At 44.2% G+C, this 24,931-nt stretch overlaps 1 protein-coding gene across 3 annotated transcripts in view; it reads right to left on the minus strand.

Moving 5' to 3' along the window:
• Window positions 1-24,931, minus strand: part of EPHA3 (EPH receptor A3) — an 861,555-nt gene that overhangs the window by 121,877 nt on the left and 714,747 nt on the right. For all 3 annotated transcript variants that reach the window (XM_086934429.1, XM_086934428.1, XM_086934427.1), the window contains exon 15: window positions 22,459-22,652. In XM_086934429.1, the coding sequence (XP_086790555.1) occupies window positions 22,459-22,652 (194 nt within the window). The remainder of the gene's footprint in view (window positions 1-22,458; window positions 22,653-24,931) is intronic.

Consider the following 24,931-nt stretch of genomic DNA (forward strand, 5'->3'; position numbering starts at 1 on the left):
GACCGACCGTCACTAACCTGCTATCCTGATACTGACACACTTGAACTTTCAAAATTCTCTGATCCCACAGTGCCATCAAAAGAAGGGTATTTCCTGCGTCGAAAGGAGGGAGTCTCGGCTAAGTAGACCACGGACTGAGTTAAATCTCAGACCGGTGACCTAAACACTACCAAGGGTTACCCGGAGAGAAGCGAAGCAAAGTCTGTGGTTCTGCCCGCTACCGAGCCCCTTGAAGATGATGGAAGCGCCAGATAAGAAGATGATGGAAGCGCCAAATAAGAAGATGATGAAGGAAACAGGAAATACCCACCGCAGAAACCCAAAAGCAGACAGACTCCATAGCCCAAAGACTATTGCGCTCTTCATCACAATCCTCTTCTGCTTTCTCCTCATGACCACACTCTGGATTATGGAAGAAAATGCACCTGCTCACGAAACCTTCTTGACCACTGTCCAGCCTACCACCATGAAGGAACATTATCTGATTTCGCTCTCTCCCCAACTCAGAGAGAGGCGAAAGGAATTTTGGAATAACTCCTTCGTGCAACTACTTCACCAGCACAACCTTGCCACCAATGCCACCAACTGTTGGATCTGTGGGTTGCTACCCCACGCCACTGGACACTCGATACCATTCATCTCTTCACCTTTCTCAGTTCACGGCTCCTGTCTTGCCTGGCTGATGCTTCTGCAAGAAAGCTTTAAAGACAATGCCACCTCCAGCAAAACCGTAACGCATTTCTACCACGGGGTCTGGCGGAACAGAACAAAGACGCACTTCTGCCCGCAGACCAACAACAACACAGTCCACTTGGACATCCCTGCTAAAGAACAAGTTGAAATGCAAGTGTTCAATAATCCAACCAGAACCACCTTCTCCTACCTGCGAAAACGAACGGCTGCCACTCTGACTGTGGCCCTGTCAGTCATCAACGTCACCGGCCACATGTGCATGGAAGGGCTTGGGACTCAGCTGGTAGGCCACAGTGCCTGCCGGTTTTCCAGAACTCTGGACTCCATCGACCCACCTTCCTTTGTGGCATCTCCAAACACGTATTTCGTCTGCGGCACGAAGGCTTACACCTGGCTCCCCAAAGGCTGGGGGGGCACTTGTTTCATTTCTTTCATCCTTCCTCCGACTTATGTGGCACCAGCAAATCATCACAGACAAAAACGAGCCAAGGACATCGAACAAGCCGATTCGACAGGAGCGCAATTCATCGATGCTATGAAAGGGCTAGTCCCCCTCTGGGGCCCGATGGCAAACAGCCGTGCCATCCGACATCTGACTCAAGCAGTTGAGACAACAATGAACATCACGGCTGGTATCCTTGCTAACAACACCGCTGAACTTCAAGCGGTCCGCTTGGTGGCCCTCCAGAACCGCCTTGTCCTGGATGTGGTTCTTGCGGATCGTGGTGGGGCATGCCGCATTATTGGGTCCAGCTGCTGTACGTACATACCGGACAATTCACCCTCAGTGTACAAGGCCATCGAACATCTTCATAGACTCTCTTCAGAAGTCCACCAAGAACAAGAAGAATGGTCGCTGGGTGGGTGGTTCTGGAGCACCGTTAAAAACTGGGGCTGGAGACTATTCACCATTATCCTGATTCCTGTGGTTGTACTATGCGGTTTATGTTTAGGAATTCAATGTCTACCACCCCTGTGTACATTATGTGTAAATTGTATTTGCCCTAAGACTGTGGACTTTGAAAACGAACGTATGAGAGCAATATATGATGCCGAGGTTAGGAATTTGATGAAGATTGACATTGAGTAAGCAAGTTGGCTAAGATATGTTGAAAAGGGAGGACTGTTAAAGATTAGACTGCAAAACGTCAACATTATCGGCGCCATCTTGCCCCTTTCCAAGCCCATTCGTGCGCGTAAGCGGCAGCCATTTTGAGCACCATGGCCTCCCTGCCCCTCGCTGATAGCCAGCGCGTCTCTCTCTCTCTCTTAAACCTCGCAAGCATTCCCCCGCACGCTGACAACCCCCGCTCTCTCATGCCTTGGGTCATAAACCCCTCTTCAGCGCAGCTTCACCACGGAATCCCATCCTGTTCCCAGCGCGACACCTCCCCTCATTCCTTTCATGGCCTCAAACCCTTTTTGATGCAAACCCCCTTTTCCTGTGTCCCCGTTTGTCTTCCTTGTTCCCAGGCCGCCACCTGGCCCTGCGGATACTGTTTATTACCCCGTACAGTAGGAAGCTTCCCCTCCCCATCAAAAGACCCCCGAACCGATCAAAGCCCCCACCCCGTGAGATCCGATCAACCCCATGCATTCCGTGAATCGGCGGAATGCCCTGCTGTGCGACAACCATCACCTGTTGTGACCGGGGTGGGGAATCCAACTGTAAATGTATGTGGGAACGGGTCTGAAGGAGAGATTCCGAGGATGTTCTTTCAAGTACTAAAGTATTGCGAGAATGTGTTATGTGCAATAAAGGTCATAAACCCTAGTATAAGAGGCCAGGTCTCAGAGATGCGGGTAGAGCACCTCGTGACGATACTTGCTGTCTGAATTGACGTGTTCTCCTCCGGAGAGAATAAAATCCTCGTTTCCTGCCTTCCAGTCTCCAGCGCCTGCTTCTTCATTGATTAATATTGGTGGGTCATAGAGGCGATACCGCCGGGCAACATAAAAGGGTTTTTGGTTACCGGTTGTCTTTGGAACCCTTTTTAACAGTGGGCCAATGAATATATCAGTGAGTTGCGCTTGGGCGAGGATGAGTTAGTGGGTGGTCAGGAAGCGGTCCTGGCTGAAATGATGGTGTTTTATGCCTCATTATATGCCTCGCACCAGTCAGGGGTACCTGCAGACCTACTTTCCTTCTTTGATTCGATTTAGCTTGTCTGGCTCAGTGACGCCCATCGCAGGTATTTAGACGAACCATTCTCCATAGAGGAGGTGATTGGTGTAATTCGTGCTATGCCTGGGGACAAAGCTCCCGGGGCTGGACGGGCTCACCTCAGCCCTTTGTAAGGAGTTTGCGCTCCTGCTCGTGTGCCATCTTCTTAACATTGACGAGGACTCATTGGAGCAGGGCGCCCTCCCTCCTCCCTTCATTAGGCGCTTCTCGTGACCATACTTAAACCAGATAAAGACCCACTATTGTGCGACTCCTACAGACCTCTATCAATGATTAATATTGATAATGAAATTCTCGCAAAGGTCCTCGCCTCATGTCTGCTCCCATTGCTCCCCACGATCCTTTGGCCGGATCAAGGCGGCTTCGTCCCCGGGTAGGAGCACTGCCCACAATCTCCGTACCCTCTTTGCTGTGATGCAGGGGATCAATCCTGCCCTCCCTGCAGCAGCAGTGTTCCTCGACACAACCAAAGCGTTCGAAACAATGGAGTGGCATTATCTCTACTCGTTGCTCGCCGGAATCGGCCTGAGTCATGCATTTCTCAGAAAAATTGCGTTGCTCTACACCTCCCCCTCGGCAAGACTGCAGATCAATGGAGTCATCTCCCCCCTGGTTGGAGTTGCCCGAGGCACCAGACAAGGGTGCCCGCTGTCACCACGCCTCTTTGCTATCACAATGGACCCGTTGGCGGCCCAGTTGCGACAGTTCCATGCTCAGAGAGGACTCGATTTCATGCCCCGGGTGGTCTTTGAATCAATGTATGTAGGCGATGTGACTCTCTACGTCCAGCACCCTGCGGAAAATCTTGATCCCCTTATACAGAAGATTATTTGGTTTGACGGCCTCTTGGGTATCACCATAAACTGGGGGAATTCTATCATCTTCCCACTCACACCAGTAACTGTTGCATTTCACTCAGAATTCCCTCTAAAATGGACTGACTCCCCTGTAAAATACTTGGGAATTTGGATTAGCAGGAATCATGAGGAACTGTGGTGCTACAACTATGGCAGACTTATGGAGTGGTTTGAGAGTCAGCTTCCCCGTTGGAGGGTGCTTCCTCTTTCGTTAACGGGGCGACTTGCCATCGCAAAGATGGTGTTACTGCCCAAGTTCCTTTATATCTTCGTCAATCTCCCACTTCCTCTCACGGTTGTATTTAAGAAGCGACTCTGCTCCAATTTGATTTCCCTGACAGTGGAGGGTGGGCAACCACTGGTCACCTGGGAAACTCTCACGCTCCTGTTTGAGCAGGGAGGCATGGGGGCACCAGATGTGCAATTGTATCATTGCTGCCCAGGCACAATTCACATTTCACTGGATTTTTCCGATGCCGTTCCTAGCGCATGCGGCCCCTGAGTGTGATCTGGCAGACCCGCCTCCACTGCATATGGTGATGTTTCGCTTGCAGAGTTGCCCGTGGGCTGGGATAGACATGATTGGCAGCCCGGTGTGGGCATGGCAGATGCTCCGTCGGCGGGCGGGTTTGGACACCCTATTTGCGCCCTCAGTGCCGCTAACGGTACACCCAGAGCTGCTCTCAGCGGGGGAGGAGGGAGTCTGTCAGCGGCTGCGCATGCTGCAGGTGCATACGATGGGTGGGGCATTTCCAGATGGGGTATTTATAGGCCTGGACGTCGCTTTGGGAGATGAGCATACTGGACTCCTGGACAGGATGACCTGTTATGAGCTGCGGCTGGCCATGCGGGCGAGGTTCGCCTTATTCCCGGTGGCACCACCGTTTCATGTACTGGAAGCATTTTTATCAAACCCCTCACCCCCTAAACTCATAACACGTCTGTACACTGCTATGCAGCAGGACTACCCTGTGTGTGTGCCCCTGGCCCAGGCTACTTGGGAGGAGTGCTTGGGCACACCGTTTGAAGAGGGTGTGTGGGACAATTGCTGCGCACAATCCAGGAATCTGTCGCCCAACTATAGACTTAGATTAGTCCACTTCAAATTTCTCCACAGACGTTACAGAACCCTGGTGTGGCTGTGCTGGGCGGGGCTGAGTATTGAGATGCACTGTTTGCGATGCGGGGTGCCCGAGGCCTCATTCATGAACCTTACATGGGAGTGCTGGGAGGTTGCAAATTTCTGAGGGCAGGGTAGTGATCGAGCCCAGGCCCTTACCGTGGAGGGGTAGATGAGAATGAGATGCGACGGGCGCCCGATGGGGAGGGGTCCCCCTTTTCTACATGCACCCCAACAGCTTCTTCCTTTTCTTTTTTGGTATGGCCGAAGAGGTTTCCCCTATTCCCCCCTTCCCTCCCCCCTTGTTCCTCCTCCTTACTGGATGCTCAGTTGTATCCCAACTGTTAGATGGCAATTGCACTTGCTCATGCTGAGTACCGACTTCTGGAAGACAGGTTGAACTTTATGGACTAAAGTGCGGCCCAAATGGGTACTTTGGTATGCCCTAGCCAGATGATAAGCCTTGTAGCGCTGGTCATAAAGTTTCACATTTATACTCCTGCTCTTCCTTTTCCGTAATATGTCGCTGACTGTATTTGCTTGAACTTACAAATAAATGTTTTTTAACAAAAAATGAAATAAAAATAAAAACATTACTATTTTAGAATTGCCGCTTTTAGAAAGTGGCCATTTCTCTTCTTTTACTGCTCTATGTGCCTTGCATCCTGTCTCCAATACACGTTCGAGCTGGGTGACAGCTACACTTTGTGCATTCCCTCTAGACCGCCACAAACACAGGAAGGGTAGGTGCGGCAGAAGACCCATCTGCATTCATCTGCATTCTGATAGCCTTCCTGGACAGGAAGGGGGAGTGGTAACTGACACTTACATCTGAATAGTTAGTGTCCTATGTCCCACACAACGGGCTGATTAGCCTGCACACAGAGTCTGGCAAACAGGGCTCTGATGAAAGGGGATCTGTGCATTTCAAAGAGCTGCTTTGTAGTCACCCCCCACTTTAAAGGCACATTTGGATATAAGTATGGGTGCTCTGTGCCTATCAAGACAGTACACTACTGGACCTGTGACGAACACTACCAGGAGATAGGACTGCTGTACAACAAGGATTGCCACTCTGATTGACCGACAGTTCCAAGGAACAGCTACACTGCTGTGCTGGGCTGCCCTGCTGCTTGCTGATCTCTGCCCTGCTGAGGACAAGGACTGGACACATCTCACTTGAACCCAGGGTGCTTGCTTGCCTCCTGTTTTCTGAGTTCTCAGGGTCATATAATATGTATTGCAACTCTGCTGGTGCTGCTGGACTCTACCATCTGTGGGCCCTACCCTTGACTGAGGTGCCCTCCCTAGCCCTGGGTCTCTGAAGTGGGTGCTGCAGCTGTTTTGCTAGAAAATCGATGCATCTTCACCACTGCGCTGATTGGAATCAATGCAGTGCCCTTCAACACCGATGCAGTGCTGATCTGAAGACATCCCTGCACAGCTCAACGATGATGTAATGCCAATCCGAGGTCCCAACTGGGAGGTTCGAGTTCGACGTATTGACCAAACTGTGTGAATAGGAACTGACGCAATGTAATGTTGACGAGGGTGCTTTGCTCCATCTGAGGTACTTTGTCAGAGTGGCCTGTTTAAGCCTGTAGCCGGCTTGCCCTCCTTTGCAGTTGGCCTAAACTTTGGATTTACCCTGGTCTAGTGTGATCTTGAGTAACCTTTTAGTGATATTCACTTCTAAGCACTAATTTTCGTTTGTCTTTAAAAGTTCCTAACAATTGTCCTACTTATTGGATTTTTGGCATTTTGCTCTTGATTTTCTCATAAAAATATTCTGTATTTTTCCAAACCTGTGTAGATTCTTTTGTGGTGCTTTCGTTGTGTTATTGTGTGTGTTGGACAAATACTTTACACATTGCCTCTTTGGATAAGCCTGACTGTTCTGTGCCAAGCTACCCGAGGGTGAGCACAGGTTATCTCTTATTGGGTATCTAACTTACATGGACTAGAGTGATGGTTCCTGCTTGGACAGTTTGCATACCTCTTCCAACCAGAAACCCCACTTCTAACAATGGACCTTTGTAGACCGGTGCTTGTAGGTCAATCTTCTTGCAGATGAGATTTAGATAATATCAAGAAGTGCTGTCTGAACAATATCCTTTTCATTGTGTTCTTGAAGATCAAATTGTATGCAATAATTCTGATGGCTCGATGCACAGAATGTTTTGGAGCAGTTTCTGAGAGAGTTTGCTTGAGGACTTCCATGTTTCTGCAGAGAGGTAGTTTGAGTCAAAGGGTGTTGACCTTTGTGAATTTTGTTGCTCAACAGAGATTGAAGGTTTCTTAGCAGGGTTGTAAGGACTGTCAGAAGGTAGGGTTTTGTGTAGAGGGATATGTTTGAGGTTGCAGAAATCACCTGTTACGCTGGAAAGGTTAGGAGTCCAGGTAAGGCACTGTGAGCTAGGCAGGATTGGGATTCAGGTAGGAATATTGTAGAGAGACTCAGCCCCTGCATTCTGATGTCCTGTCATCCTAATACACAGTTCTGCTTTTCCAGTAGAATCCAAGCAACAATACAAGTGAATTAAAGTGTATTCTTTCTGTTGATTCGAAGCCAGTTGAGGAAGATCAACATCAGTGAGATATGGTTTCAATGTCCTAGCTAGAGAGATCAGTCTGGCTGCCACATTGAGTGCTGATTTCAGGAGAGCAAGATGTAGCTTTGGCATGCCAGTCAGGAGGGAGTTGCCATAGTCTAGTTTGGAAAGGACTAGGGAATTGATCACTTGTTTAAGATCTTTATCAGACAGAAGGAATGTATTACCATATAACTGTCTAATTTGCAAATGAGCTCCTTTAGCTAAGGCATTTATGTGGAGTACGAGGCTGAGATTCTTGTTTATGGGGAAGGCCATAGTTTTTTTCTCTCAATGATGGATGGGTAACAGTTAAGGCTATTGAGAGTATCCAACCATGATGGTACTGGCGTAAAGCAGTTTGGAGGAGATATCAGCAAGAATTTCATTTTTGGGCGTTTAGTTTGAGGTGGTGATAAGTCATCCAAGTTGGAATTTTGACCAAGATATGTGCTCGGTGGGCAATGTCCTCAGACAAGATACATTTAGATACATCTGCGTGTCTTCTCATAGAAGTGACAAGAGATGAGCCATTCCAAGTATAAAATGAAGAGGGATTGAGAGATTGTGGAGCTTAATTCAGAGGTCGAGGTGTAGATTCAGAGTTTGTGATTTTTATAAAATGGCATTAATTATCAAGATATAAATCAAACCAGTTGACAACTGCCATTGATTATCAAGGTGTGAGTCAAACCATCTGTAAACTACCACTTTGAATCCTATTGTCTCATCAAAAATCTTTAGAAGCTTGGATGACTGTGTCAAACGCTGCAGTAAATCCAGAAGGGTAAAGAGGTACGAGTTCCTTTTGTTAAAGAAAAGAAGTACATAGTCCACATACTGGAGCATTTTGTTTCATGAGCTGCAGTCTATCCTAAAACCTGATTGGTTGTCATCAAGGAGATTGTTTTTACGCATTGGCTCTCCACATTATTTTCCATAACTTTGGTAGGAATTGAAGGCTTAATATTGGGTGGTTGTTGTTAAGTTCTTCTGAGTCAGTTTCTAGCTTTTTTCAATAGTCGTGTTAAATGAAGGACCTGTTATAAGTCTTGTATGGCATTTTGCAAAACTGATATATCTATCAGGTGGACCCAGTGAGGGAGATACTGATGTCTGTGAATATAATTTCTTGAATGGGATCAGGCAAGTGTAAGGAGGGTTACAGAGTAGGTGATAGCAATTTCTCAGTTCTAGCAGTGCGGTTTCTCAGAACTTTGACCACGTGATGCAAAATTTCTGAACTATTTCTTCATTTGTGTGGATTGTGGGGTATTGGGCAACAAAAAATACATTTTTGTCTGTTTTCTCATTGAAAACAAGTGGCAAAAAGATTACAGTTTTCTTTGAGGAGGCTACTATCTTGGGAGCTGGTAAGAAGTTTGCTAACTGTTTATCTACTTCATATGGTTTCCTGGGAATACTCTCAACATGGTCTATAAAGTAAATGATACTTTTACCTCAAAAATAAGTTACATATATTTCTTCCTTCCATTTGAAGAATGTCAAGGGGTTGTCGAAGGAGAGGTTGAAACACCATGACTGTTCTTTTATTCTGAGGGCTATTATATTTGTTTTGTTTTATGTTTTATTTAGAGGTGCAAACTCATCCATGATTGTGATAATGTTTTTTTTTCATAGAGACCGGCCATTTCGAAACCTCCCGGGTTAGTTGAAATGGCTTGCAGGGATGTAGTTGGATTTTTTTTGCAGGAGGATGGAGCCAGGAAGTGATTTAACCAGCTGATGACAATGGGGTGGTCGGCCTTAGCTAAGTTTTATTTGGAAATTATGGGAGGGACTATCATACCCCTTCATAGTTATCTGTTGTAGAGTGTTGAGTAACATCATTTCTTAGTAGGGAGGCAGATAATTTACTGGAGTGGGAGTTATTTTACTCACTCTAGTGTAAAAAAAAATTACAAACAAGTGCTCAAGGCAATATAACATAATCAGCACAAAGCAGCATGAATTAATCTTAAAAACATTATCAACGAAAATCAACCCAATAGATTATGGTTCTTGGTTGGACTTAGGACACATGCCAATAGGCCAGCAAGTGACCACCTTATTCCTTTCAAGAAATGGGAAGCACACATCAAAGATCTCTCTGCAGGCAACCATATTTTACAAACAACTAGAGAACCATATCTCAATCCATCATTAGCTATAACACAAAACAATATAATCTAACATGAAATGAAGAGTCGAGCCACTCGGACTCCCATGCCCAATGGATATCCCATTAATATTATAAAACATGATCCCACTCTCTGGAGCACACTTCTATGCTGTTTAGTCTTCATAGGTTTGCATTCCGGTACTATACTCCCATCATTGAAAGGATTAATCGTTCATCTGATATACCAAAAGGAGTGAAATATTTTCCCAAAAAACTACAGACAGATCTCACCTAGGACTATGATGGCACGATTTTTGCACAATACAATCTCAGCAAATAAGTGGAAAATGATAAGCACATTCCAAACAGGGTTCTGGCTTGTCTGCTATACCATCATTAGTACTTATAATATTTTTTTACACTATTAGCTCACAATGCAACCGACACATATCGTACACTATATGCCTACTAAATAGATTACAGCACATCATTTGATAAAGTCAACCATTCTCATCTGTGGAACAAGCTGAAGAATTGGGAAACGGACTGATCACTGCTACATTTGATCATGGTGCTGCATGAAGAAACATGGCTTCAATTCAAATGATCCAACTAAAGCACCAAAGTGCCTAAAATGTCAACACAAAATGTATTAAAACTCAGCTGTATTTTGGCTTCTTTCCTATTTTCTCTTACATTTCCGATTTACCTGGAAAATTAGACACTGCAGATGGTCTTCCACCAAAGTTAAGGAAACAAACTATCACACATGCAACCTAAACAGATGGCTCAGTAATCTTTTCACTGATGGCTAAAGATCTCCAGCACCAGCCATCAAGACTTCATGAATACAAATTTATGAACGGTCTCATGGTCAACCACTTAAAATCTAAAGTGATGTTCTTTGGGAAAGGGAACAAGCAACAATCATAGAAAATTGGTAATGTAATAATTGGTGAACAGCCTTTACGACGCGGCTGTTACACCGCCGTGCCGTTACAACGCGGTCTTTTCAACGCAAGTCGTTACCACGACTTGCGCTGGAGGGCGCTGCAGGACAAGGAATTTTTTAATTTACTATCCAACACCTTCCCTACTGTACGTAGGCTGGTGTTGGAATAGTAAATAAAAAAATTCCTAAGTCCGCACCCCCTCCAATGCAAGTCGTGGTAACGACTTGCGTTGAAAAAACCGCGTTGTAACGGCACGCGTTGTAACTGTATGCGTCGTAATGCCGTACATCCTTAATAATTGATCAAATAAGGGACCTGATCTAACTATTGATGAGAAGCTGAATTGGACCCCGTACATTTAAATAAAAAAATGCAAAGCAGAAATAATGACCAAATCCATCAAAAGTTTCTTCAGGACCCTTGGAGAAAAGGTGGTAGATGAGTTGATCAATGTTTTAAATCAGTGTTTCCCAAATTGTGGGTTGCGATGCACTGGTGGGTCACAAGCAGATTTTTGGTGGGTCACGAAAGTCCCAGTGATAAATATAGACGCCTTCAAATTCTATATTTCTCTCCTAGCAATAAATAAAGATGCCTTCAAATTCTACATTTCTCTCGTCATATTTTCTGTGCTTCAAGGACCGAGGTCAAATGTAAGACGTCTTGTGTTCACAAACTTCTCTCACTGTGCAGTCCGAGAAAAAAAGTTAAGTGACAGTTCTGCTGGGGTACATAAATTGTGAAAAGAAAGGGTGCAGAATGTCATTTTTTTAAAATACACAATAAAAGGTAAATACATGTAGATGAACTCTGCATATTCAGCATTTACGAAAGCAAAAATGAAAATTAATTCTTTGTAATTCTGAAGTGTAAAGGGAGCAAAAGTTTTAATAAGATAGGAACTCACCTTGACCCTTTACTTGTTAATGCACAAATAGTAAATATTCAGGCAAACCGTTTTCCACACTTAATCATTTGTGTGCTAAATAGTTTTTATCAGTAAACTGTATGTCTGTCCAAACTTAGTGATCATTTCAAAGGAAAAGTGGTGTATGTACATGACACAATGTTTAAGTTACATTAAAAAACCACTGGCCTCATGCTAATTAAAGCTAAGTGGGTCGCGAATGTTTGTCATTATAAAAAGTGGGTTGTGGTCCTAAAAGGTTTGAGAAACACTGTTTTAAATGCAACAATTATACCATCCCTTCTTTAAGGTTCACCTATTCAGTACCGAAATAATAACTGATACGAGCACAGTCTATCTGCAATCCATCAGATCCTTAATTACCTACGTTCTGCGACTCCACAAAGCAACCTACACCCAGAATGAAAACTGGTATCATTGTAAATGCACCACATGGTAGCCAAACTAAATTAGAACTGCGACTGCAATAGGGCAAATTCTGACAGACTAAGGGCCAGATGTAGGTAATTCCCATTTACAGACTCTTAAATACCGAATTTTACTGAATCGGTATTTAAGAGTCTGTAAATGGGAAGGGGGCAGATTTAGGTGATTCCGAATTTAGGAATACCGAATCTGTAAGACCTTGAAGCCCATAGGAATCAATGGGAAATACCGATTTGGTATTTACCGAATCGGTAAATACCAAATCCTGCAAGGGTGCAGGGGGTGTCACTTTGACACCCTCTAGCACCCCAAGTACAGGCTTGTGTGACATGTGGCACACATACATGCCCTAGGGGCATGTCTGTGTGTCACATGGCACAGGTGTGCATGCACAGATGTGCATGCACACCTGAATTCGGTATTTTACCACACAATAGGATTGTGTGGTAAAATACCAACTCTTAAGGGCCTGTTGCACTCTTAGGAGTGTCAGCTACATATGAATTTACTGATTCGATTACCGAATCGGTATATTTACCGAATCGGAAAAAATTACCGAATCGGTAAAATTACCGAATCGGTAGGCCCCCTACATCTGAAATGCCGCTCGTAAACGTCCGAAATCGGCCGTTTCCGACCGGTATTAGGACTCCTACATCTGGCCCTAAGTTGGCTAATTCTGGACGAGGCAAACACAATGAACTTTAAGAAAGGGGGATTGAATCTTCCACTACTTTTAAACATGTTATGTTATGGTATGTTAAAATATTTAGAGAGCACTTGGCTGTCCCAGCAATGGGACATCCCAGCGCTAGAAGCAGCACAGTGGAAAAGGTCAGCTGGGGCAACTAATGATCAGAGAATAACCAAGTCTTCACGGCCATTCTAAAAGCTCAATGGTTGGAAATGCTATGGGTGGAGAGAGGCAGGGAGTTCCAGAGAGCAGGCACGATCTCATGGAATGATCACCCTCTGGCTCTGCATATCCTGGGCACACGGGCCAAATGGAGATCCAGCAAGCGCAAGGCACTGGCAGGTTAGAATCACAGGGCAGAATCCCCGAAAGAATATTGTGGGTGACGCAGAGCGCTTTGAAGTGGATTCTTTTCTCCACTGTGGCACTTGGGAAGTGCAAAAAGGGTGCGGGCCGCTGCATTCTGGGCGTGCTGGAGCTATTTGATCACTAACTTATTAGAATCAAGGAGTAGCGTGTTGCAATAGTCCAGCCTAGCCGGGACAGTGGATTGGAAGATCATCTGATGGGTGTGAGAGTCAAACAGTCATAGAATGGGCTTTAGGCCCCGTAACAGTCCGAAGCAGGTGCCTGCTTCTGATTTGGCATGGGCGTTGAAGGAGACGGTGCTATCCACCCAGACACCCAGGATCTGGACAGCCGGTTTAGGCAAAGGGGGTGAGCCAAGCTCAGGAGGCCACCAGTGGCTACCTCAATCCCTAGAAGGAGGATCTCTGATTTAGTGGCGTTCAGTTGAAGACAGTTGGCCGACATCCAATCAGAGATGGTGGTCAGGTCATCCTGAAATTCCAAAGAGTCCTAGCTATGGTCATTCGAAAAGGAGAGCACCATCTGCGTGTCATCAGCATATGACACTAGTGAGATGTTGCGAGCTTTTGATACCAAAGTCAAAGGCCAGATGTAGATATTAAACAAGGTAGGACTAAGTGCCGAACCCTGGGGGGCGCCACAGTGTAAAGGGTGAGTATGGGAATGGAAAGGGAGGGAAATGACTTGGAAGCTCCTATTGGCAAGGAAAGACGCAAACCAGAAGAGGGCTATACAATCGATGCCGATCTCCCGCAAATGGTGCAGCAGGATCTTGTGTAAGATCGTGTCAGATGCTGCACTCAGGTCGAGTAGTATCAGAGCCGAGGTTCTGCCCTCGTCCAGCGAGACAAGCAACTGCTTTTTGACTACAAGCGGAGCAGATTCTGTACTGCGCCATGGCCTGAAACCATTTAGAGAGGGGGCCAGTATCGAATTGAGTTCCAAATACTGAGTTAGAATGCTGTTAACGTGCAATTCCGTTATTTTAGTTAAGAACGGAAGCTGGGAAATAGGGCTAAAGTTTTCGGGCCTAGTAGCCTCCAAAGTTGTTTTTTTCAGCAGAGGGATACATTTAGCGTGTTTCCATGATTCTGGGATGGACACCGAGAATAGAGATAGATTAGTCAGTTCCAAGCACTCGGGTAAAAGAAAGTTTTGGAACTTATTGAAGCGCTCAGGTTTAAGCGGACCATCCACAGATCCTCACCTAATCATAAAAAACAAGGCTTTGAGGGCATTGGCATAGAAGGATGGGAATGAAGGCAGAGAATGGATCACAGAGACAGAGGGAGAAGCCCTCGGGGATCCAGGGTCAGTGCTCTCAGGACAGAAACTGCCATAAATATGTTCAACCTTGCTGGTGAAAAAACAATTGAAGTACAAAACGACCCCAATTAACTGATCTCATTTGGATGCCAAGAAGTACAGGTAAAAGATTAATAAAGAAAATACTCGAGAAATAGACATTAAGAAGACCTACTGACATCTTTGAAAAACAGACTCATAGTTCTCGTTTTTTTAAACTATTTTACTGCACGGCAACTGCACATCAGCTCAAATTTGGAAGGTTCTGTAAAAAGTAAACTTTTATGATTCAGACTATTGCACATACTAATTTTACAGTTTGAAGGAAGTTGGCATACTCGTTGCGCTGGTTACACTGCATGCTGGCTGTGTGGTACTGAGATCAAATCTATGGGTCACATCATTTACCCGTGTCCAAAGTTATTAGCCTTACGAAATAAATATTTATGAGAAGTATTTTGATAAACTAATTTGAGAACTGTGCAGGTGGCCATTAAACTCTGTTTTAATGCACAATCGAATTCCTTTATTAGTAAACTTCTGAAATCTCTCGACTAACCATCTTAAACAAGCTGCTATGATATTCTCATTTTTAAGTTATCTGGAATATTTAATATGTGCTGATTTTACTTTGTATCTCAGGGCCTGATTTTGAGTTTGTCGGGTGGGTTACTCCATCACAAACGTGAAGAAAATCCCATTTGGTGAATTGCAAGTGCCACTAAATATAATGCATTTGTAATACAGTGGACAGGATGGTCATCAGGTTTGCGAGGGAGTAACCCATCCGAAGAACTCTAAATCAGGCACTTAATCATTGTTCTGTAATTAATGTATTTTTTTTAAGGCGTTCCGGATTTTATATTTTTCTGATTTGATCATTGATTATTACAATAAACCTATTCATCACTACAGTGAAAATTGTCAGAGAAAAATGTGTTTGGAAGGGGAGGATTGTGTTTCCATAATAAGATTGATTCCACAAAGATTTAGGGCTAGATGTAGGTAAACCTAATTTACCGACTCATAAATACTGAATTTTACCGATTCAGCATTTTACAGATTCTGTATATTTACCGGATCGGTAAATTTACCGATTCTGTAAATCAGATGCCCCTACATCTCAAAAGCCAAATACCGGTCGGTAACGGCCGAAATCGGCCGTTACCGACCGGTATTAGGGCTCCTACATCTGGCCCTTAGTTATTTCCAGGGGTATGAAGTGCTGTAAAAGTAGAATTTGGTGGAGATTGACTTCGCTGTTTTCAATTCTGCCAAGAGACATTAGAAGGACAAGGAGCTCCCAAATTTCAAACCCTTGCACAGAATTGAGTCTTTGTGAATAATTGCCTGCCCACCACCCATTTGTCTCTCCTATCAAGGCGGAGGATTGAGTTTTCGGTAGCCAGGCTAAAGTCCAGGACTGGTTGCAAGGCGCCATAGGGCCAGATTTTTGTTAGATGTGAGATGATTGTTCTTAAGGCCATTAGGCCATAGGGATGGTATACAGAAGCTTTGTAAGTGCAACACAGTGAAACACAACATAAAACAACACCATATAACTATGTGTGGATGGAATTTATGCTATGCTGGCATAACTTTCCTTTGTTACAGTAATTTGTCATTACGCTTGAAATTTTTTAAATTCCCCAAGTATGCCGTATTGTGGAATTGCAGGACATTGACTTCAAAAACTTATCCAGAGTGAACAGGAACAACATGGATGGCCAGAAAGCTAGTGGCTTCAGTTTGTGGAGCTTTTTTGTAAAAAATGTGTAATCGCATCCACAATGCATGCAAGGGCTCATTTCACATTCAAATATCGCTCCATATGCCAGTTTTGCATTTCGTGTAATTTTGCGGAATTTTTCCACATATCACGTAATTGTGCAAAAGTAAATGCACGAATTTTGGCGCATCTCTAAATGTAACTTAATTAATACCACCCATAGCTTTTCGTGATGCAAAATGTGTCCATCATGTTTTGGGAAAGCATAACCCTGTGAGGTATTGCTTGAAATATTTACGGTAGCAAGTGTTTTTCCTCATAACTATCACATGAGCATAAAATAATTTTAAAAAACAACTATCACATGAGCATGTCAAGTTAGTATTGCTTTGATTGGTGTAAAAGAAAATCCATAGGATATGAGTAATATGGAGAAGGTTTCTTTTTAGATATAAGCTAAGAGGATAGATTGCATGTTATCTGTTTAAACTAATAACAACTGCTGGTATTATTAAAGATATGTATTGCAATTTTTAATTCTGCACAATATAAAAAAAAAAAAAAAAATAAGTTAATATTGCTGATCAAAGAATGCACTGATCTCGGAATGCTATTTACAGAAATACTAATCAGGAGTCAAAACGGACACACACACACTAGTCAGATAAATGGGGAAACGTGAGGGAGAATGCATTTTCTGCAGTAGAGATTGTAAACATCCAATAATTCACTAGAAGAAGAATAGAAACGGTGCAAGGCTCAGTTGTTTACAGTTTTCAAAGGATGGTGCTGTGCCCAGTGTCTTCAATTTCAAAGTTCAGAGCCCCGAAAACAGCTGGGGGAACATTTCATTTGAAGCACGGGGCTTTTCGGAGGCATGGGAAATGACAACATTTGTAATTGTGTTTGGGAATAACAGATACCAGGATTAAGAAGCACATGTGGAGATTGAATACAAACCAATGCACCGCAGATGTGGTGAACTGTGTGTTTACACGTGGGTGTCTGGTGCCAACATCTACAAAGGCGAAACAGACAAAGATGTGAGGCTAAAGATGACAAATTAGTTACTAAATAATTGTGCTTTATTCTGAAGTTAATTTGAGAGGGCAAAAGAAGTCCAGTTCGCAGAAAAAGGATTGAAATATTGTCTCACAATGTACTGTTTATGGACCCATGCATAACGCCAACAGCATGGCAAACACAGGTAGTACAAAGTATAGGAGTAGTATAAACAATTGTGCAACGAAAGGGAAACCCTACGGACAAAATTATTATCCGCCTCTAACGAATCTGCTTACAAGCGGTTGTGACATATGTGTGTGTTATACAACAGAGAATTGCGATGTAATGATGTTGTCATCAGTGCCAATGTTGATGACACCAGAACTCAGGCTATCGCCACTGGTGGCTGATGAGTGCCAGCAACTCATACAGTGTTGTCTGCTGTTCCTACAGCATTGCCATGAAAGAAATTGTATTCCCTGGAATATTGCAACCAAATCTTGCAGTATTGCCGGTAGACCCCGGGAGATTGCAACCAATCCAAATATTGTATTCAGTGGTACCTGCAGCATTCACACCCAGCTAAGTGTATTATGATCTGTGTCATATGTTTGAGAATGTGTACGTGATAATAACAGATGGCAAATATCCGGACTAGAAACAAAGTATTATTTTTTGTCATGCAACCAAATGGTGGTCAAAGGGACAGTACTACTATCTACCCCAAACGTACGTTTTAAAATAATTCTTAGCTCTATCATAGGTGCACTATAAAGAATGGGGGACAGAATTACTAACTACTCATGCAATGCAACACAACGTAACGCAGCCTGACAACTTGCTGAGCTGCCTTGTGTGACAAGGAGAGTGCAGGAATGTGCTATATCTTGGAAGATATGACACATTCCTGCCCTCTCCACGTACAGGTGCACCGAGTGCAGCCTAGCGCCAACACAGGCGTCCTTGTGGCATGGTGTGAGAGTGCCTGCATTACAGTCAGGATTGTTTTAGTGCTGGAAGTGACACCTTTATACACAGAAACAATCCTATGAGGCTTTTTCCATTTTCCACATGGGCTGCATTAGGCAGGACACGTAGAAAGAGGGGAAAAAACAAGGTGAAATAAACATATTTCTCCTCGTTACACATTACTTTGGGAAACGCAGCAGTATGGCACATTCCCAGGTTTATTATTCTTAGTACATCTGGGAATGCACCTAAATTCATGGGTGTATACGTGGGAAGACCCACGTTCCAGCCATGAAACGCCTTCCCAGAACAGAGTAATGCAAGTTAGCAACTTGCTCTGCCTTAAAATACTCCGGATTTAGTAAGCCACACCCAACCATGCACGGTGGCTTTGCGTGGCTTAGTAAATCTCACTGAAGTCTTTGTGCTGCCTTGCGCCGCCTTGTGTGATGCAATGGCAATGCAAGGGCTTCATAAATCTGGACCTGGATCTGTAAAGATATTGCCTCTATTGCCAGTGTAATTGCCTCCAGAGCATAAAATATTGACACCACTCCCTGAGAGACTGGCAACACTGCTCACAGTGTTGTGAGCAGTGACTAGAGTATTGATATCATGTCAAGTGCACTGAATGTGCCAGCAGTATAAAAGTGGTGTATTGCCTGCATTCTGTTGATTAAAATGTTCTGATTAGAGGCTGAAATTTGTCAGGAGTGCCTAGCTTATTTCAAGTTGTGGTTAGTGAATTGCTACCAGTTTCGAAAGAAGTATAATTGGGCCGAGAATATTTCCACCAGGAGGCAGAGTGCTTCTGTCAAGCAAAAAAATTCACATCAGACCTGTTCACCATACCACTCAAGTTTAAGGCATGTCAAGCAGAAAAGGGAATCTGACTACTGGATTTTATGCATTTAGACTACCTGGTTTGGGACTTGGGCACTGGGACCTGGATACGGATAGTGGCGGCTATCACAATTTGTGAGCAAGATCTTGATATTTGTTGAACAAAGTTTCAGGTAAAAGTCAGATACACATATTTGAATAGTGCAAAGGCAAAATCTCAGAAAAGCAAAATTATGACACTCCGAGGTATAGCTGCATGTCATTAGCATGTTGCTGCAAGGTGATGACGTTCTAGGGGTTCTTTGCAGATGTTTAACATCACGCGGGAAACAATCAAACCCTAAGAGGTGCTACTCATTACTGGGAGGGTAAGGATCTCTAGGAGTGTGTTTGGACAAACTCTTGTTTGTCAAAGTGGAAATAGGTGAAACAGGCCTGGTGGTTGACGGTGTCGAAGGCTGTTGGGAGAATACAGAAAGTAGGATGCAGTCGTTTTAATCTTAACACAGTGTAAGGGAAAATTGTATGAATTGAAAATAATGATAGAGCGATGTTGATATACTAACAGTAATAACATGAGTACATATTAAATAAAGGAATGAGGGGAAATAGTAAATGTGACCTAAAAGATGCAAGTAGAAGACACAGATCCCTTTAGGCAAGAAAGAAAATTATAAAGTTAAAAGAATATTGAAACATGGGGACTATGCCAACATTGGAAGATTAATTAAAGTGATGTAAACAGTATATAAAAAGTGTATCTATCACAAAAGGTATTCTAGCTTTAAGAGCACCGAAAGGAGATATTTCTGTTTTTGGAATTATCCAAATATCTCCAAAAGGAAATATAACTGTAAGACCTTGGAGAATATATCACAAGAGCTGTATACAAAATATATTGAGAATTTAAAATGCATTAGTCAAAGCAGCCTGCTTATCAGCTAGACTGCCCACCAAAGAGAAGAGTCTGAGCTACTTGGAAAATCTAGAAAGTGGCAATTTAACTGGAATTAGTGACAACAGAAAAGTTAAATGTCATTGTTAGAAAATAAAAGGAACCATGTAACATCATCTTGGTCTAGACTTCTAGAACTGTGTTTCACATCTAAACTCCAGTGTCCATTAAACGTTTCAGCTCTCTTACTTACAACATATGGTTTTCATTTAATACACTTGATGTTTTAAGAAAAAAACAACACAGAACATGTTTTTAGACTTTTCTTTTCAAGATTACCCCAATTCGGCCCTAGAATGTTCAGCGTACTGGAAATGTGTTAGATGACTTATTTATATTGCAATTAAATGAAAACTGCAACTTAAAAGCGGTTCTTTTCTTGTCAAAGAGAAACAGTGCTTCAATATCCACTATATTAGTTTTGACAAAATATATATTTTTTCATGTTGGGCACCAGCTAAATTATTTTACACCCGAGAGGGATAGGCTTGGCAAGGACATTTCTGAATCTTTTTAGTGCATGATTAGACAAACGTTGCTTTGGGATCAATGGGGTAGCAAAGTTGCCATGGACTGTAATACAAGAAAGGTAAATGGGCTCTAAAGCCTGGTTTTGTAGTAGAAAACAGCTATAATTGTGTCACTGACAAAAATGCTGAAAGCAGCACTCTTCCCTTCATCACCCGCCGCAGTCTTCTATTATCATCTACCAATTCGCAGGCGCTCCTTTTCTCCTCTCTCTCTTCCTCCTCTCTGTTCGCTTTCTTTCTACCGTCCAACTCCCTCCCTCTCTTACTCTCTCTCTTGAATCCTCCACTGCCTTTTGCCAAGCCCCTGTGAAGCTGGGGAACGTGATAGAGGCATCAGGAGAGACCCTGGGGTTTCAAAACCGGCCTTCAAAGCCACAGGCCGACTGGGAAATGCCCGGTGGGGAAAAAAGTCTGTCCGGCTCCTCTCACACCCATGGGCTCCACTGCACCTGCTGCACTACTGATAGCTACGCCCCTGATTGGGATCTGGATCTGTATTAATTCATATTTATAGCAGGCATCACCCTCCAGATAAAGGTTCATCTCCCGTGGCACCCCTGTTTTCTTCTCAATTCCCTTCTTTTCGATAATTGGAGTCACTGCTTTTATAACATAACAGGCCAATTGCCCAGCTCAAGAGTTACCAATACATCAGTTCACATAACTAAATCATCTATGTGCAGGTATTATTAGCAGTGAATGAAGATAAAAAAAGAGTAGAAGTAAATAATTTGGATCAATAAATATAATAACTTGCTTTAACCCCTCCCCTGCTGATGACTCTGTCATCAGCCGCGGTCGCGCTGTGCTGATGACGGAGCGGTTCCGTCACGGCCCGCTCGGCACGCCTGCGCGGCGCGGATTCCGCGCCTGCGCTGAGCATTCTATTGAGCGGGCGGGGCCGTGACAGAACCGCTCCGTCATGAGCACAGCGCAAGCGAGGCTGGTGACGGATCAGCCAGGGCACGCAGCACCCCCCCCCCCGCCCCCTTAGCACTGCGGCGGAATAGCCGCCGCAGTGAAGGGGTTAAATAGAGCTGCATCTATCACTCTTAGTTGCTGAAAATAACGTAGTCACTCTTATTTAATACTGTTCAACGTATCTCCCTAGAAAGAATGAGGCATTTTTGAAAGGATTCGAATTTGTGATCTACAGACCACAGCTGCTATCAGCAGTGAACACCATGGGGCAGATTTACAAGGACTGGCGCATCCCTGCATATCAGCAGGGATGCGCCAGGTAAGATGCGTCACGCAAGTTTACCCTTGCGCCTTCACAGATGCGCCGCATTTACAATGCGGTGCATTGTGGAGCAAGGATAAACAGATGCGTGACACATCTAATGGAGTAAGGGCGGCGCATTGCTGGAGTCATGTCGCAAGCGCGACACGACTCCAGCAATGCTCAGGGGCTGCCCATACCTAACATGCTGCGTCATGCCTTACGCCTGCTTCAAGCAGGCGCAGGGTTTTGACACAGCGGCATCGGAAAAGTGACTCCGTGAAATCTTGTAGATTTCACTGCTTCACTTTTCCGAGGCTTTTTCCGACAGAACGCCCACCCTGCATACATTAAACCTGACTCAGGTTTAATGCAGCGCAGGGCTTTACAACGTGACCATCTCCCTAGATGCGTCACGTTGTAAATCCGTCGCAGCATGGAGCCAGTTTTACGCCGCCGCTGCGTCACAGAAGTGACGCAACGGCCGTGCAAAATTGTCGCACGGGGCTTGTAAATCTGCCCCTTAAATCGCATTGCCTTCTTGCTGGCTTTAGAACCATCCTGATCCCCTCACTTGCTCACTCACTAAAACATCAATTAGATCTCCACTGAATAATAAAACCAGTATTCTTAAAGGGCGTCTATGAAAAAATATAATATTTTTAACTGATGGATAATTAAAGTGGAGACAAGGTTGACAGCAACTTTAGTACCGCATTTCGGCTGTGTTATTATTTTAATCCTTGCTAATCAAATTCAAATTCTTGTCTCCCGAACATTATCCAAAATTCTGTTTTTCGAAAAGAAAACCCAGCAGTTGTCAAAGTTGTTTCTGAGCCTTCTGATGTATGGAAAGCAATGAATAAATTTGAGCGGGAAGGTAGACAAAAGCAAACACGTTATAATTAGGCACATAAAGCAAACACATCTGAGTGTGTGCGAGGCAAGCGCTAATGTGTCACCTTGCCGCCGCATTGGCGATTACTTTCAGGCTGCTGGGATTGCGGATCAGCTTGTCCAGGATGCTGACAATCTGCTCAAATTTAGGTCTGTTGTTTCTGTCTTTCTGCCAGCAGTCGAGCATCAGCTGATACAAAGCAGCAGGGCAGTCCATAGGTGGTGGCAACCGGTAGCCTTCGTCAACTGCCTTAATTACCTGCAAAAAAAAAAAAATAATAATAAAGTTTAATGAAACTTAAAAAAAAGTCTTAGGCATTCGCTGTGTCAAGGGCGTGGAGTTGAGACGTTTCATGGTCAAACATGTTGATTTTTTTAATTGGCTCTGGGTGCAACAGATGCAGTTTATCTGCTAAGTAAATGGTGAGCCAAACAAGCAAAACACAGAGGGCTTTCTGTTTATCAAGATAAAGTGTCTGACTTTCTCGAAGGTTGCCGATTAAAAGAAATGCTTAAGTATAGTTCTAAATATTTCACCACTTTTTTTTAAAAAAAGGAACAGGTTGTCTTAATTGTTCAGAGGTAGGTGCTAGAGTGACTATGGGACAATTTGAAAGAAATACTGAAAACTAAAATTTGAATAATAATACCATTTTGGTTTATATTTAGCACTTCATAGGTCATTTTTGTCTCTAAGTTCCTTGTTATTATTGCCCAATGTATTTTTACTCAATTTTATGGTTTTTTCCGCGCATTAATGTGAACTTGTAACCTGCCGGTCGCAGAAGATGTCAACAGCAAGAATTCAACTCCTGAGCCCCCATGCAAGAGTTTTCTCCTTAAACTCAAAATAGTGGTATGGCAAAAGTCACTGGGCAGACACTGAACTATTGCAAATTGTGTGATGTGTGGTTTCTCGGCAAGACTGGTCCCTGTTCATTCATTGGTCACCATGAGTATGCAAAAGACAGCACACAACTGAAACATAAACAAACGTTTGTCTGCAATGATGACAATCACATAAGATCTAAGTTCTGATGTACTGTATCATTCTGCTGATGGAAAGGAAGAATATTATGAGGTTTAGTGGATGCATCCTTTAGTTTGGACAACGGAGACCATTACAACTGCCCAGATTTGCATGTGGTAATGTCACACACCTTGACAAGGGAAGTCCTGATAACTCAGATGTTGCAAAATTACCAAGGATTACAACTGGATCCCTGTGGTTCCCCTGAGAAAATATGAATTGCTGGGAAATGATAATTTCAGGTCGCCTTTCACTAGATGAAATCCCCCCATTTGAAAGCGCCGGGACACTCCTTGGAGTAGCCGAGCGCTATATAAGACACCCATAACATTAACAACATTAACCATGGGGCACATAGGTTCTGTGGGTTTCCTGGGTGTTAGACCTGACATCATTGGCTTGAGTCTCTCCTCCATTTTTTCTGTTTGCCTCTACTGTTTTACGATGTTTTGCTGGTATATGCTTTGGGCGCCGTGTCACTGCTGATCAGTGCCATAGCGCAAGTGCTCCCTCTGTTAAAATGATGTATCTATTGTATCCATGTTTGGCTTATTTGGTTTACTGTCAGTCCCTAGTCTAGTGCACCAGGAGTGCCAGGGCTTGTAAATACAAATGCCGCTCGTGGGCTTGCAGCACGTGTTGTGCCACCCACAGGAGCGGCCTTGTAAAAGAATGTCTACGGGTCGGTCATTGCGAGACCCACGTGCAGTCTTGCACTGTCACGTCGGCTGCGCAGGTATACCTACTTGCCAGCCCCTTGAACCTTCCCTTAACTTCATGTTAGTCACCCCTATGGTAGGCCCATGGGCAGGGTGCATTGTAAGTGTAAGGTAGGACAAGCCTGACCAAGTTGGCATGTCCTGATAGTGAAGTGCCGCCATCTTAGGGCTTCACTATTGCGAGGTAGCCTGCTCTCCGTTGGTTAGAATGGGCCGCCGGGATTATTAACGCTATAATCCTAGCTGGCTCGGGGAGCATGGTGCAATGTCGAGTTTGGTATCCCTGAACTCGGGGTTTAATTACGCATCCGTTGGTGTGGATGGTCTTTGGACTCTGGGTTCGAAAATAGCACTTTTAGAAAGTGTCTATTTTCTTGTCTAACCATATCTGGTCTCTGCTGGTCTTGCGTGTGTGTGACAGGAGCTGGGTGGCTCCAAGAGGCCTGGATGAGTCAGTGTGGGATGAGTGGGACATTACGTTGAGAGTAGGGGGAGAGTAGTTGTTGATAGCCTGCCTTGCCTGATACAATGCTGGCTCCACCTCCTGCCGAGCGACTGATGGCTCTGTACCTGCCATGGACGATCCTGGCCCCACCTCCTGCCAGGAGGGCAATAGCTCTGCTCCTGCCAGTGTCAATGCTGGCTCCACCTCCTGCGGGGCGTCTGAGGACCCGGCCCGGCTCAATGAATAGGCCAGGTGCTACTGCCTAGCTCCACCCACCACAGACCCAGGATGTTGGGAAACCCCCGGCATAGACAAAGGGATCAAAGACGAAAAGGGGTATAAGA

This window comes from Lissotriton vulgaris, chromosome 8 (assembly GCF_964263255.1).
Source record: "Lissotriton vulgaris chromosome 8, aLisVul1.2, whole genome shotgun sequence".
Taxonomy (NCBI): Eukaryota; Metazoa; Chordata; class Amphibia; order Caudata; family Salamandridae; genus Lissotriton; species Lissotriton vulgaris.